At 45.9% G+C, this 14,708-nt stretch overlaps 1 protein-coding gene across 11 annotated transcripts in view; it reads right to left on the bottom strand.

Moving 5' to 3' along the window:
- Positions 1–431: 431 nt before the first annotated feature.
- LOC133472856 (multiple PDZ domain protein) overlaps positions 432–14,708 on the bottom strand; it is a 30,233-nt gene continuing 15,956 nt past the window's right edge. For 2 of the 11 annotated variants that reach the window (XM_061764295.1, XM_061764298.1), the window contains 27 exons: positions 13,827–13,985; positions 13,585–13,719; positions 13,059–13,380; positions 12,735–12,933; positions 12,080–12,121; positions 11,750–11,854; positions 11,587–11,667; positions 10,800–10,977; positions 10,623–10,733; positions 9,094–9,159; positions 8,890–8,961; positions 7,894–8,068; positions 7,482–7,678; positions 7,316–7,407; positions 6,933–7,011; positions 6,046–6,184; positions 5,817–5,962; positions 5,646–5,729; positions 5,263–5,456; positions 5,070–5,084; positions 4,641–4,788; positions 4,462–4,548; positions 4,321–4,393; positions 4,092–4,255; positions 2,666–2,770; positions 2,495–2,592; positions 432–2,090 (listed from right to left, as the gene is read on the bottom strand). In XM_061764295.1, coding sequence (XP_061620279.1) covers positions 1,820–2,090; positions 2,495–2,592; positions 2,666–2,770; positions 4,092–4,255; positions 4,321–4,393; positions 4,462–4,548; positions 4,641–4,788; positions 5,070–5,084; positions 5,263–5,456; positions 5,646–5,729; positions 5,817–5,962; positions 6,046–6,184; positions 6,933–7,011; positions 7,316–7,407; positions 7,482–7,678; positions 7,894–8,068; positions 8,890–8,961; positions 9,094–9,159; positions 10,623–10,733; positions 10,800–10,977; positions 11,587–11,667; positions 11,750–11,854; positions 12,080–12,121; positions 12,735–12,933; positions 13,059–13,380; positions 13,585–13,719; positions 13,827–13,985 — 3,537 coding nt within the window. In that variant the 3' untranslated portion in view covers positions 432–1,819. Of the gene's footprint in view, positions 2,091–2,494; positions 2,593–2,665; positions 2,771–4,091; positions 4,256–4,320; positions 4,394–4,461; positions 4,549–4,640; positions 4,789–5,069; positions 5,085–5,262; positions 5,549–5,645; positions 5,730–5,816; positions 5,963–6,045; positions 6,185–6,932; positions 7,012–7,315; positions 7,408–7,481; positions 7,679–7,893; positions 8,069–8,889; positions 8,962–9,093; positions 9,160–10,622; positions 10,734–10,799; positions 10,978–11,586; positions 11,668–11,749; positions 11,855–12,079; positions 12,122–12,734; positions 12,934–13,058; positions 13,381–13,584; positions 13,720–13,826; positions 13,986–14,708 lie in introns of those variants that run through there. The other 9 variants (XM_061764296.1, XM_061764305.1, XM_061764304.1 and 6 more) reach the window with 7 other exon arrangements.

The following is a 14,708-nucleotide window of genomic DNA, read 5'->3' as shown; positions in this document are numbered from 1 at the left end:
GTGAACGAGTCAGCAAGCAAACCTCTCATTTGTTTTTGTGTGTTTTACAGCCCAGCTGAATCCCCACCGTCCCCGCACCTCGTTAAGACGACGAGGAACGCCTCCACTCGGGTGACAAAGCCCCTCGCACGAGACTCCTCAACAGTGAGTGCCAAGCAACTACAAACGGTTATTTATTTGAACTTTGAAAAGACAAACTTTCTGGGCATTGAGGTAAATTGACAGCGCGAAATAGATTTATTATACGGCATGTCATAAAAACGACATACCGTGAATCGCGTCATGAATTGCTTTAATGCAGACTCTTTTGATTTTGGGGCGCTCATGGCATTTGATCATATTGAACAGGATGGGGGAAACTGAATACAGCTTTTCTTATACCCAAAACCATTGAACCATTGTTTTTTTCTGGCAAATAACCTGAGCAGACAAAAAGGACTGAATCCATTTATTATTGTTAATTTTCTTAAATCCAGTGTGAATAAATGGAATTCTGTCCATTGGGAAATCTCTCGAATCACATTTAGGTTGGTACGACAGCCAACAGACAAGACTAGACAATAGAACAAGGACGGCACACAGTTGTTGTTTTGTTTGGTAAAGTTGCTGTCAAGTGAAAATAAATGTCTTCTAAATTTGACACAGCACAGAGAACAGTGTTGTTAACAACCCTGGCCAAATTTGAACGATTAAAAAAAATTGCCAAGCATATAAAAATAGTAAAAAAAATAAAATAATAATAAATCCGTCGGTGTCTCTGCTCTCAAAAACTTTGGGCGTGTGTGCTGAATGCACTAAAATCATGCCCTGCTCAACTGTCAATCAAAATATCAGTACTACGACCTGGGAAAATAGATGCTACTCGGTAAAGCATCTTTCTTATGCCTACACGTAAGTACATGTTTAAGTTGCGAGTTGCGGTGGCTGGAATATAGCACACTGGGTCGTCGGGGGGTTTTCCCACGCCGTGACAACGAGGCTCTCTAAAGCGGCCACACCAGCGTGGAGCTCCTGTCCAAATGATTGCTTACAGGTTGGACTTCTCAAAAAAAAAAAAAAGTTCTCCCTCCTTGGTCTTCCGTCTTTCACTGCATGACATGCGTGCACTCACGGCTGACAATGAGGCGCTCTAAAGGGTCCATGCCAGCGCGAAGCCCCTGTCCACATTCTGGCTGACAGGTCTGACTTTTTTTTTTCCTCCCCTTGCTCTTCCGCCTTCTCTCAGTGATGTGCGTGCACTCACGGCCGACAACGAGGCGCTCTAAAGCGACCCCGGCAGCGGACTATCTGAAGAGGAGATGCATTTTCAGGGTACAAGCATTGCTAGCTAGCCAATTGCACATCGTAACTTTGCTGGATAGCCGCTGATGCGAATAAAGGTGCTGAAGTTCTTATGTTGCGGGGGAGGGGGCAACTCGTGTTTTTAGCCACGCCCCAAAAATCTGGAAAACTGAAATGGTGGAAAAACAGTTTAACACTTCATATCAATACATGTTTTTAGCAATTATTTTCAAACGTGAGTAATGTATTTAGAAACAAAAAAGGGAATTCACATGAAAGAAACACTGTCCGTCATACTGGCTTTGTGTCAATGTATGCGCTAATACTTTTAGTGAGGTGGAGGATTCAACACTGATATGATGCACTGAAAAACTTTAGCAGCACTATAGTTCACCCCAGAGGTCCGGCATGTGCTCAAAACTGGGACTGGAATAAGAATAAGAATAATGTCAGCTAATTTAGCCTTTCGCTCAATTGACTGTAACTGGATCGCACTGTGGTGCGTTGGCGTTCCAGTCAATGAAGGTTTGAGGAGCATCTAGGACAGGACGGTCAGCGTAACGCTTCCTTTGGTCCTCTTCAGGATGCCCACGGCCTCCTCGTGCGTGACGCCCTCTAGCGGCTGCCCGTTGACCGCCACGATCTGGTCGCCCCGCTTCAGGCGGCCGTCCTCCGCCGCCGCCCCCTTGCCGAACACCGTCTTGACGTAGATGGGCAGGTCCCCGTGGGGGCTGCCGTAGCCTCCGACGATGCTGAAGCCCAGACCGTCCGCTCCTCGCGCCAGCGTGATGCTTTTGTACTGAGGAGGGCTGTCGGGGATGCGGGGACACGATCAATAAGGGCTACGACTCTCAAAATTCCACCTTTTACATACAATTTAATTTGAATTCAATGCTTTCTTTATCATTTATTATGCTAATGTTAAATGAATCATTTCAATAAGAAAAATGGATTTTAATTTAATTTATTATTCTTCATTTTATACCATACCATTGTAATTGATTAAGCTACTTTTAATAATAACAACAATAATAATAATAATAATAATAATAATAATATAAATCACAGAAAAAAAGTGAGTTAATAGCCACTATTGAAACTAATTTAAAAAAAAACATTCATTTTAAAAAATAACTGAAGCTGCTATTTCCTATCAACGTAATAAGTGAGGCCCCTGTAAAGGCTGCAGTGATGATGGTCAAAGTCGTCCAACCTGAGGTCATCTTGGAAGATGCAGCTGGGCGGCGGGAGTCCTCCGGCCGCCTGCTCCTGAGCCGCGCCGGTCACGGTGTTGTCGCCGCCCGCCACCACCTAAACATCACGCGCTGTTATTGGCACAAAAAAGGAAGAAAAAAAAGGATAGAATTCCTGTGGGTGGTCTTACTTGCAGCTGTATTGTCCCTGTGGCGTTCTTGAGCAAAGTGACGGCTTGCGAGTGGCTCATGCCTTCGGTAGAAGTTCCACAGATACTCATGATCCGGTCCCCCACCTGGACAAGGATTGATTTATTGACATCACAATAAGCAGCCATTTGGCAAATAAACTATGTCAAGCTAAACATAAAACAAGGAGAAGTTCACGTCGCTTATTTAAAGCAACCAAACGACGTTGCTTTAAGGTTGCCCCCCGCTAGCTTAATGCTAGCAAACAGTGCAAAACACCATTGACATGCAAAATCATAATGAAACTGGCCACTAACGAATCTTTGCCGATGCTCGTCACTGAACTCGTCGCTTGAACAATTCCCTAATTTTGTCCGAGCCTGAAATTGAATGATGAAAAAGTCGCAATTATTTATCTTGACAAATCAAATGATTTGCGATCGCTACCACGCATCCACAGCATTGTTTGCAAACTGAATTCGCAATGTGGGCGAAGGGCAACACTTGACTTTGTCATGAGACAAAGTGGCGTGATTGTGTTCTTCTGTTAGCGCGAACCGTCTGAATTCAAGAGTGGGAGATTTATTAGGCTCCAACAGTCTGCGTCACACAGAGCAGCGATTGTCAACGTGGCCTTTTTCTCCCCCGTTTTCACTCGCTAAAAAGCTGTGGGCTCCCGTCAGGATTTTGAGACTCATTCCGGAATGGCTGGTATGTAGATTTGGACGCCATATGAAAGCGCCTAAGATACTGACACGCAGGGACTCACTGGAGTTGAGTTATTTGAGTTTTGTGTTGAATGGCAAGCAAACTATGCTGAAAATGTGCCCATCTGTCTGAGTTACGCAAACGATTTCTCGGACAAATTAGCTTGTGAAGGACATCCGGGAAAGGGCAAAATGAGCCTATAATGGCTGACTACCTTTGTATTGTCATGCATAGGTCAATGACAAAAACTCCTGAGCGCCATCATTCTCTGAGGCATAATCGTGTTCCAGCATTTTCGCCCATTTCTGGGGGAATCATCCTCCGTCATTCACTGAAAAACTATTAATAGTTTTTGTGCTCAGGCCAAAGCCCTGTCAAATAATACTATTTTGGTGCCATCTGGTGGCATTTGATGCCAAGTGCCGATGTTGAACACCGGGGAGGAGCTTCATTTAGTCAGACCATAGCTCTGTCTAATCGAAAAAAAGTCTGCGCCGTCATGTGGTATCTGGAGGCAATTACAAACCTTTTTGTGTGGGGTTCGATTACTCTGGGATTTTCGCTTCTCACGGCAGCGCTCAGTTCGCATCTCCCGCAAATGGCGGTGGCTCACTGTCGTGTAAATCATTAGCAAGAAGAGCAGAGGCAGAACTAATACCTCGTGTAATCTACTGGAGTTGACTTGGCAAGCCAAACAAAGATGAATGGAAAACCTCGCACCATTAGCTTTTGGGTCTGGGCTGCCAGGCCGACGGGGTTCATCATGGCGATAAAGATGGGTATGTTGCCCAAGGGGCTGCCCACCCCACCTGCAATACTGACGCCCAGGGAGTCGCCGGGGCCTTTGGTGAACTCCGCCGTTCTCACGTCCTGGTGATCTGGCGCTGCAGACGTGGAAAACCTTTGAGCACCTTATTCCAGGCAATGCTTTATTTCAAAGGATACTTACCCTGTTGACTCGGATCGCCAGAAAGGATTTCTGAACCCACCTTGGAGGTGCAAGGTTCACTTGTCTGTTCCATCTGGGCGAGAGAAACCTGGTTTGGCACATTCCAATTGACGCATTATACGGACAAAGGTCTTGGTCTACCTGGCTACTTTGGGACAGCCTTCGTTGCGAGTGGAAGGGGCCGGCTTTAAACCTCCCGACGTCCATCTTCAGCGAACCGACACAGCACTGAAACGGAATGACGACTGAGTACCCTGATACGAATGATACCCACCGGTGGAAACCTGTGTCCTATCGACCTGTTGTCATATTTTCACTACCTTGAGAAGATCGGCGACTGCTTCCTGGGTGGCGGACCGGACGTCTTCTCCGTTGACCGACAGGATCTGGTCACCCTGCATCAGTCGGCCGTCGGCGTCCGCTAATCCTCCTTTGATGATGTCGGACACAAACACCCCCGTGTCGTTCCTAGTCGATAAAGACAGTTAGACAGGAGTGTTTTTTTGGGGGGCTGGTAGAAAGGACACACACGGCCCAGGACCAAAAATCTGCGATTACAGTGAAACCGCGAAAACAGTGAACTGCTATATGGAGAGGGAAGGAAACTCATGGTGTGGCCACCATCATCCCCTGACCTTGACTCTATCTTTGCTCTTTAAGGGTTGACTCTGGAACTACGCAATGGTTTCTGGATAATCTCTCTGCTCTAGCTAAGTCTAGCACAGATACTACATTGAGCACTAGATTACCTTTGGTCCCGCGATCTGGGGAACAAAAGAAAAAATGATGGTCATCAATCAGGATTGTGAGTATCCATCAGCTTTCACAAGGAGTACAGTTCTGTTCAGTTTTTTTTTGTGTTTTTTTTGTCATCCGTAAAGGGACCAAAATATCCGACTCCCGCTTGGCCGTAACATGCGTTATCAATCTTTGATTGGTTACCTCCTCCCCACGATGCTTAGTCCCAGGCCCTGGCCGGGCCTTTTATGCAGCTCCACGATGAACGAGTCCCACAGTTCCTCCTCCTTGTACTGAGCCTCGTCCCTGTAGACGGTCAGCTGGACTCGCTGCGGGGTCTGCCGCAGCACGTTGATGGCCTCGTCGTGGCTCGCCGCGCGCAAGTCGATGCCGTTCACCTGCGACACACCAGGGCAAGCTGTCGGTACACCGAGTTGGAGGCGTCTATTGGGGTCAAGTGGATGTTGCACCCGTGGACTGTTTGGGGAGTCTATTAGAGGGACGGCCACCATTTGAGGAAATACTTGAGATGCTCTGCCTCTTTGTGTCTTTCTTATGCAATAAGGTGCTCGCATGAAAAACCTCACCACTAGGATTTGGTCTCCAGCCCAAAGCCTGCCATCCTTGGAGGCCGCACCTTCTTCGTACACCTCGTGGATGATGATGGCTCCCTACATCCAGGAATGAGGAGACATTACACTGGTGTTGGTCAAATGGCCAAAGAAAAATGGCAAAGTGTCTGTGAAAAGTCTCCTCACCAGCAAGGTGTCGCAGCCCCCAACGATGCTGAGCCCCAGGCCCGTCCGCCCTTTGGAGATGTCGATGGTGGTCTCGCAGCCCGGGATGATGGGGCACGTTGCTGGGTCGCAGGCCAGCGTAGACAGGCTGGACGAACGACTATGACCTGAAGAAAAAAAAAACAAACAAACGTGTCTTTGTGTTCCTTTAATTACCGCCCTGAATAAGCAGTCGCAAGCGCTGACTCACTTGTAACTGTTTCGGGTTGACTGGTGCAAAGCATGTTGGGTAGACTGGCGACCTCTGATTCCTTATTCACAGCTGCGGTGCAGCTTTCCTGGATGGTTACATTGTCCTCCGTGGTGCCTTCACCAACCGCAAAGTCTTCCTGATGGTGACATGAATGGAATGTTTATTGTGCCTATGTCACATTTATGGTGCAATACAAAGTGTGTGTGTGTGTGTGTGGGCGGGCTGACTAATGGCGGGGTACGACATGCTCACAACCCGGTCTGTGGTTTTTCGCCGTCCTGGTTGGGAGTAGGCAAGGATAAGCGGACCACACAACGTCACACGTGGGAGGAATAATTAAGGAGTCCTTCTTTCTATGGCGTGTCATCAAACGTCACCGCCATGCTCCGGCTGTCCAGTAGCCATGGTTACAATTTGGGAGATATGGGACAAAATCTTGACAACATTCTCCTGAGAATGGCCAAAATGACCCGCTTCAAACCAAAATGGCAGACTTTTAGTCTTTTCAGGCATTCCTGAGACGTTTTTATGAGTCTACTTGTGATAGACATGTCTACCAAATTTCCATTGCGAACAGAAACTGGCTTCAGGGGCTTAATTTTCCCAAAATACACAACACAAGTCAATTTAGAAGGATCCTTGGAAATGGCCACTTCACGACAAAATGGCAGACTTCCTTTGTCTTTCCAGGCATGGCTTCTTCAGACTTTTTTGTGGGTCTACTCATTCTAGACAGGTCTACCAAATTTCACGTTGCTCACAGAAACTGGGCTGAATTTACCCCAACCAATAATACAGCCAACATTGGGATGGCCCTGCTCTGTCTGACCACTTGTTGATGTGCGCAACATGTGTTCCGATGTTTTGTCGGGCCCGGCTGTTACCTCCGCGTGGGGCTCGACTGCGTCTCCCTCGGGTTCTCTCACGGGTCCCACCGCCATCTGCTCCAGTGCCTCTGTGTTCCTGTGCCAGAAGAGTCGTAAACTCAACGTGAGCTGTCGCTTCGACAGTCTGCTAAGGAAGCCAAGTTAAGTGGAAGGTCGAAGCCACTGCCACAGGTGGTAATTACTGAGCCTCAACTGCAGTTTGGTTGGGACATAATTTGTTCAAAGTAGGCAACCCCCAAAAAATCTGTGTAGAGTAAGTGCTACAATCAAAAGACCTTTGGAAGCAAGACTGCACTGGACTTTTTTCTTCTCTCTACAACAGTTCCCCCTAGTGGATTTTGTGTTGCATTACAATAGTGATACCAGGGAGTGTATTTTACCTGATAAAGATGATTTTGACTTTAGATGGGGAGCTTTTGATTATGGAAGATGCATTCTGGTGACTGTGGCCGTAGAGGACCTGTCCATTAATCTAAACAAAATAAAATAAGATAATAAATCTTATCGGCTGTGTCCAAGACACTGATCAAATGTTCTACTTCGAACCTCGAGGAGCTCGTCCCCGACGAGCATGCGTCCGTCGGTCCCGGCCGCCCCCGCGGGGTCGATGCCCACCACAAAGACGCTCATGCGGGCGCGGTCCCGGTTGCCAGCCAGGCTGAGGCCCAGGCCCGTCTTGCCCTTCTCCAGCTCGATGGCGTGCAGGACACCCGGGAGGTTGCCGTAGCGCTGGACGACGTTCTCTGCAAAGTGGCGATGGAAGCATTCGGTGGCGTTCATACACTTCGAAAAGACTCAACGCAAATGTATTGCACTTAGAAGTTATATACAACTGAACTGTACTCAACAAATGTTCTGTAGTGGAAGCAGTTGCTGTAACATTCTGCACAGTTTGACCATATTTAGTTGAGCCTTTCACTGTAGATAAATAACGACGCAGATGTGAAAAGGAAATCACCCCAGCTGTATCCCGACTCCGCCGCCTCCTCTTCGCCGTTTCCCACGTCAGCCCCGATGGGCTGAGCCGGAGTCTCCGTCAGAGTGTCGGTGTCCGTCTCCCCCGCGTGCGGCAACACCGGCAGGGCGAGGGCCACGGTGGCGGGCGCCGCCTTTGCAGCGTCACGCTTCTTCGGCTTTCGAGGCCGGGGGGAGAATTAATATTAATGAAAGGCGAAGAGAATAATAATTTTTTTTGTAGTAGTAGTATTTTTAGAATCAATAGTTGCTGGAAGGCTTGCCGGCACAGCGCAACAAATCACCATAAGCTGATATGCTTGATTTTGCAGGATTATGTTAGTTGAGGCTAATAAATGATTCACTGTCGTAGATGCTTTAAAGCACAGGTGTCAAAGTGGTGGCCCGGGGGCCAGATTCGGCCCGCCACATCACTTTATGTGGCCCGCGAAAGCAAATTTAGCAAAATTGCTAATTGTGTTCTGGTGTAATAACATTGAGAGATTTGCAAGTATTTTTTTTGTTTTGTTACAAAGCTTTGAAAAGATATGAAATAGTTGAAAAAACATGTTCGTATAGGCTTCTGATTTCAAAACTGGTTATTCAACAATCTGTTGTATTTCGTTTATATGGGTTCACAGTCGTAGCGGCCCTCTGGGGGAAGTCATAACTACCATGTGGTCAGTGACAAAGATGAGTTTGACACCCCTGCTTTAAAGGCTCAATCAGACGACAGCAAAGACTCATTTAACCAAATAAACCTTCGTCACACATTCATATCCACGACTCACGAAATGTTAGGGATATTGCACTTTCGGGTGAAAGTAGTGTATGTACCTACCAGAAGAACAGGAGTCTTTATTCACACTTGCTACACACAAGCCTGTCTACACATTTAACATTAAGCGACAAAATAACAATGTGATGATTGGACGGGGACAAACATGAAGACGCTGGCGAGAAGGACGAGAGGAAGGCCACAACAGAGAGACCCACAAACCTTAAACGGGGTAGGAGTGAAAGGGTTAGTTGGGGAGAGGCGGAGGACAAGTCTACTGTGACTGTCACCCTCCTACAGAGAAGAGACAAAGGGTGACAACTTTAGACGATGAGACATTTGTGACCCAACGTCGATTCACCCACAGTGTTTTCTTTTAATGTGCAGTGCACATCGAAACCCGAACATCGCAAAAACATCACCGACCTTGTCCTCCTTGTCCCTTGGTAGAGATGGCACTTTCTCCTCGATGGATTCTGCACTCGTTGACGACTGCACAAAGCAATACGGCATAAAGTTGGATTAAACGGCCGGTCCCAAGTATAATATTCCTATTTCAAGGCAAAAATAGCCCGCCCTCATTTTAAACAATTCAAAATCAGGGGGAAAGTTTTGAGTCTTACGACGAGCTCAATCTTTGCTACCATGCCTTCCGTACAGGATAAGTTGAAAACTCAAATGTTCAACAATTTATCTTGACTCGTGCTATATGTCTAGTATGTGAGGTTCAAATTTAATAACAGCCAGAGCAAATATCTAAGCCAAGTTTCCGTTGAAAGGACCCTTGGAAATGGCTAAAATGACCCAAAAGTGCCCGCTTCAAGCCAAAATGGCAGCCCTCTTGTCTGTTTTTGTGCATGGGTTCTTGAGACTTTTTTTTGGTGGGTCGACACATGGTAGACATGTCCACCAAATTTCTTTTTGTTTATGGAAACTGGCTTCACGGGCTGTATTTTTCCAAAATACACAAAAGTTTGTTTTGAAAATAGACAAAATGACTTAACATGGCTGCTTCAAGCCAACATGGCAGACTTCCTGTCACTTTTCGGACATAGGTTCTTGCGACTTTTTTGTAGGTCTACACATGATAGACGTGCCCACCAAATTTCACATTGCTGACGGAAACTAGCTTCAGGGACTGAATTTTCCCAAAATTTGCGTTTGAAGGACCCCTGGAAATGGCCAAAATGGCTGACTTCCTGTTACTTTTCAGGGATAGGTTCTTGAGACTTTTTATTGTGGGTCTGCTCATGGTAGACGTGTCCACCAAATTTCACATTGCTGAGAGAAACTGGCTTCCGGGGCTGAATTTTCCCAAAAATACACACAACAAATTTGCGTTTGAAGGACCCTGTGAAGAAGACCCAAAAAATAGCTGCTTCAAACTTCCTGTGACTTTTCAAGCACAGGTTATTGAGACTTTTTTTGTGGCTCTGCTCGTGATAGACACGCCTAGCAAATTTCATGATGCTAAGTGAACATTGCTCTGACTTGGTGGAGCTGAATTTTCAGTCAGACGAGATGCTTGGTTTTTGTCTGGCGACACTCTCGCCTCCTTCGCATGCACGCCACAGTGTTGATGCCGTGTAAACCGTCTCTCTTCTATTCAGTCTCCCTGCTTTCTATTGCGTCGGCGAGCAAATCCCACTTGCGCTTGCCTTATCTCTTCCCGCCTCTACTTTTGCCTTTGTGAGCGGAGCGAGCCCCGTCTTTTCAAACCGTAATCTTCACACATCAGCGTTAACAAAGACAAACTTGGAAGAATAAAGAAAGAAAGAGAAAGAATCTGTCCGATCGCTTCATCAAAAGGCGTGCTGCTAAAGACTTTCCTGTTACGGAGGAATCTTAGCTGCGACAACTGCACGGCCCGGCACAAAAATCCATCCGGAAATGATGCCATGGAATAGACTGACGGGAAGTCACCCATTTTGGTTTGAAGTGGCCATGTGACCTACCCTGGGTTTCTGGATAATACTCTGCACCAGGAAGGACACAGAATTTCCTGCCCTGCGTATGGCCTCCACCGCCTCCTCGTGACTGGCGTCTCTCAGATCCACGCCATCCACCTGACACGGAAGGGACCCGCTCATTATTTGCTATCCAATCTTTTGTCCCATTTGTTTGTCGTTTACCTCCACAATCCTGTCTCCGGTCTTCAAGGTGCCGTTGTGTCCGGCGGGACTGTCGTCCAGGATGTGCTTGATGAAAATGCCCCGCATCACCTCGCCGTTGCTCAGCCGGCTGCCCATCCCGCGGCCGCCGACAATGCTGATGCCCAGGGACTTGCCTGGCTGTCTGAAAAGCTCCACTCTGAGGGCGAAGGTACCAAAATCAGTACACAGCACCTTGAAAATATTCTTTTTTTTTTTTTTTTTTTTTAAATCTTCTCAAATATGATACTCAAATTTAAACCTGGAGATTTCCATTGTTGTGCTTTTTTTTCCACCAAATTACTTTATTTACGAAGTATTATTATTATGAAGAGCAGCCTAAAAAAAATCCACATTTCCCCACAAAGTTTAAATGAATAACTTCTTATTAAATTTAGTGTAATCAATTCTAAAGAATTAAATTCAATTGTATCATCAATTATAAAGAAATTAAAATAATATTAATTTGTATGTTTTCAGTTTCACATGATATATTTTAATTGGCTCAAAATGTATTCTTAAAATGGGTTTTTAATTGTATTTTCCGTGTGTAAATTGACCCACAATGTGTTCTTAAAATGCATACATTATCAAAAATTAAATATATTAAAATAAAGGTTGTGTAAAGGAAAAGAAGAAGAATAAATAAAAGCGAACATTATTCAAAAATGTATTCTGAATTTCTTTTTTAAATTAGTATTTTACATAAGTAATCACGTTCAAATAATAATAATAATTTTAAAAAAATGTGTCCACTGGTTGCACTCACAGTCTTGGTTGGTTCCAGTTGCTGTAAGACACACTCTCCTCTCCCTCACCATCCTCCCGCTCGGGAAGGTTGGGAACATCCCTAAATAACAGGGGAGACACTTTAAAAAACCGCCCAGGGTTCACAAAGGCTTCCTTATTCTAGACTCGACTCGACTGCCTACTTTGGAGCCGGAACAGACGTCGGTTCGAAGAAGACGTCGTCTTTGTCGCTCCGCTCCAGGCTGCTCTTGTACTCCTCCAAATATTCCGCCGGGACGTACGTGATGCTGGCCAAAAACACAAGTTGAAACAATGAAGCGTCTCTGTCCTCACAAGTCTCGAGGCATAGCGCAGACACGCGGTGGTTATTCAGTGACGGGAAGAAGTTGTTAGCGTTAAGAAGTGATGACGGGCATGCAGACGAGATGGACAAACAGAGGAGAAAAAAAATCAAAATAAATAAAATAAGACCAGGACAATCAAGACATTACCGGACGGTTAGTCATACTCACACATAAAATGGGCACAGATCATCGTCGGGTGTGCGAGCAGATCTAGAACGTGAAGAGTTGGCGTTTATGCAACTGTGCCTTGTTGAGTTGGCCAAGCAAGCATTCATCCGAAATGTGTGTGTGATTTCCATTTTCTTCACAAATTTTTCCATAGTGCACTTTTAGTTTGGTTTTGAGGCAGAGGTTTATTTCCTAAATAGTATATTTAATACTTTAACATTATGCACAGTTTGAACATTAATACTGTGCTTAAATACAGGGAAATAAGAAAAAAAAAAAAACGGAATAAATTGAAAACAAACGGTTCTAAAAGATAAAATGCAAATGTGTTGTGCCTAGGAATGAAATGCAAAAAAACTCGGATTAAAAAATGGACGGTATTGGATTAAAACAAAGTTTAAGTAACTGTTACATGCAATGTTTACACATTGAGTTCAGCGATTCAATACCGTACAGTATTTTTAAAATACATTTTATGCTTGCATTTTTTTCCTGTTCAAATATAGTTAGTGTGTTTGAAAAGCATGTTTTAATCTACCTTTAAAAAAAAAAAAATACAAAAATAAATAAATCTTTTACGGTATATGGTCTCGCTATAGTGCCGATTTTCACCTAAACGGGCATTCGCTGCATTTTGTATAGTCGATGTTCTTACCCCATGTCCGGTCCGATAAGAGAGTGCCTGCGAAGCATGGCGCGGGCCTGAGCGTTGCTCAGCTTGGCAGTGGGCTCGCCGTTAATGGCCAGGATGAGGTCGCCCACTCCCAGGCGCCCGTCCCGACTGATGGACCCGCCGTGGATGATGCTTCGGATCAGCATCCCCAGGCCCTCTGTCATGGCGCTCACCGTCATTCCTGTAATATCCGTTAAAAAAAAAACAAAAAACAGTGCTGTTCACGCTTTATTCAAACCTCTTTTGTGGTTTAATTAAAGACGTGAAACAAGTTGATTTGAAGAAATGAAGTTAGTGAAAACAAACCAAGACTCGAGTTGCCCTTGACAACCGTGATCGTCCGTTCGAAATTGCTCCCTGAGATTGCAGCTTGGCCGGCAGCGTCGGCTCCCGCGTCCTCGTCCTCCGGCGAGATCGGTTGACCCACAAAATCGACAAAGGGCTCTTCTGGTTGACATTGAACCGGTTCCGCCGGTTCAGGCTGCACTTCGGGTGTGGTCTGGAGGTCAAGAAACGGACTGTAGGAGTCGGAGTGCTCCGTCGTTTCCTCGGCGGTGGCTAGGTCCTCATCGGAAGCGCCTAGACGGGCAGTCACGGACGCCGGTACAAAGTCGAGGTAACTTGAAGTCTGCGTTGAGCGAAATTAGCCTTTAAAGGGGATTTTTAGAGACCCTTACACGACACGCTAAAATCATCATTCAAGCTCTTCGACTTTGCTTGGTCGATTGACATTAGGGTTCGTTTACTCTGACAATGCTTGAAGTACGTGTGATGTCGCGGTGATAAGATCGGTAGAGTTTTTTTGAATTTGCGCAGGTTTGCGGCCGCTCACCTCTGGCGTGGATACGTTCAGGAAATCCAGGTCCGAGCTACTTCCGTGAAGCGCAATCAACGAGGCCTGGAATGTGTCCTCGTCGCCGTAGTAAGCGTGCTCCAGACCCTTTTGGTCCACTTCACTGGTGTCCACCTGGCAGAACAAGAGATGTGTTTAACCCCCAGATCAAAAATCTTTTTAGGGGTTTCATTTATTATTATTTTGTTGTGGCCCCTCTGTTGCTAGAAAAGCTAACTAACCAATGCTGGCTCTGCTCGGAAAAGGACTCCGCCGGGCAGTTCTTCTTCGTCTCGGTCTTCGAGCAAACTACCGCTGAAGTCAAATGACCGGCGGGCGGAGAGCGACGTGACTTCCTGCCCACCGTAAAGCTGCGCTGAGTAGGAATCCCCACTTATCCCCTAGGAAAAGTGAAGAGATTCTTTCAGCGTCTCCAAGGGTTCGAGGATTACGATTGTCAGGCTCAATTTTGAGAGACGCCACCGCCAAAAGTGCGTTCCACATCTTGCGGGAGTGCGGAATAACTCCCACAGTGGCCGGTAATCCGTCTGACCTCGACACTGGTAATCCGAAGGCAATACAGGCGAAAATGAAAACTGCGAGCTGTGATGAATAGCCCCTCGTATCCCCGCGCCTATTGAAAGGAGTGTTTATGACCTTGTAGAGCTTGTCATTTGAGTTTTCTGTTTGATAGCCGCTTGTGGGTGATCCAACTTCCAAATCATGAGTCACCCATCTGTGTAGTATACCGCATGTGGTTCAATGGGTTAAACTCTGGGACAGGTTGGTCTTTGAAGGACCCCTGGACCTGGCCAAAATGAGACTTAAAATGGCCACTTCAAACCAAAATGCAGATAAATTCAAGGCCTTTCGGCAAGCTTAAATCCTTGTTGAACGGGTTTCAACGATCTCAAGAACTGACACCAAATGCGATTATGAACACCGTAATCGATAAAAGAAAGAATGTTAACTCATTCACTGGCAGCCATTTTCAGAGTTCTCCATATTGCCAGACGTTTTAGGGAAATGTTTGCCTGATGTTTCAAAGAAAGAGTAGACTCTCTCCTTTGGCCAGAAGAAAAAAATTTGTTTCTGCCTCTTTCCATCAGCAGCAGAACATGGAT

This window comes from Phyllopteryx taeniolatus, chromosome 23 (genome assembly GCF_024500385.1).
Source record: "Phyllopteryx taeniolatus isolate TA_2022b chromosome 23, UOR_Ptae_1.2, whole genome shotgun sequence".
NCBI lineage: Eukaryota > Metazoa > Chordata > Actinopteri > Syngnathiformes > Syngnathidae > Phyllopteryx > Phyllopteryx taeniolatus.
Note: the sequence above shows the minus strand (reverse complement) of the source record. Positions and strands in the feature narration are given on the sequence as shown.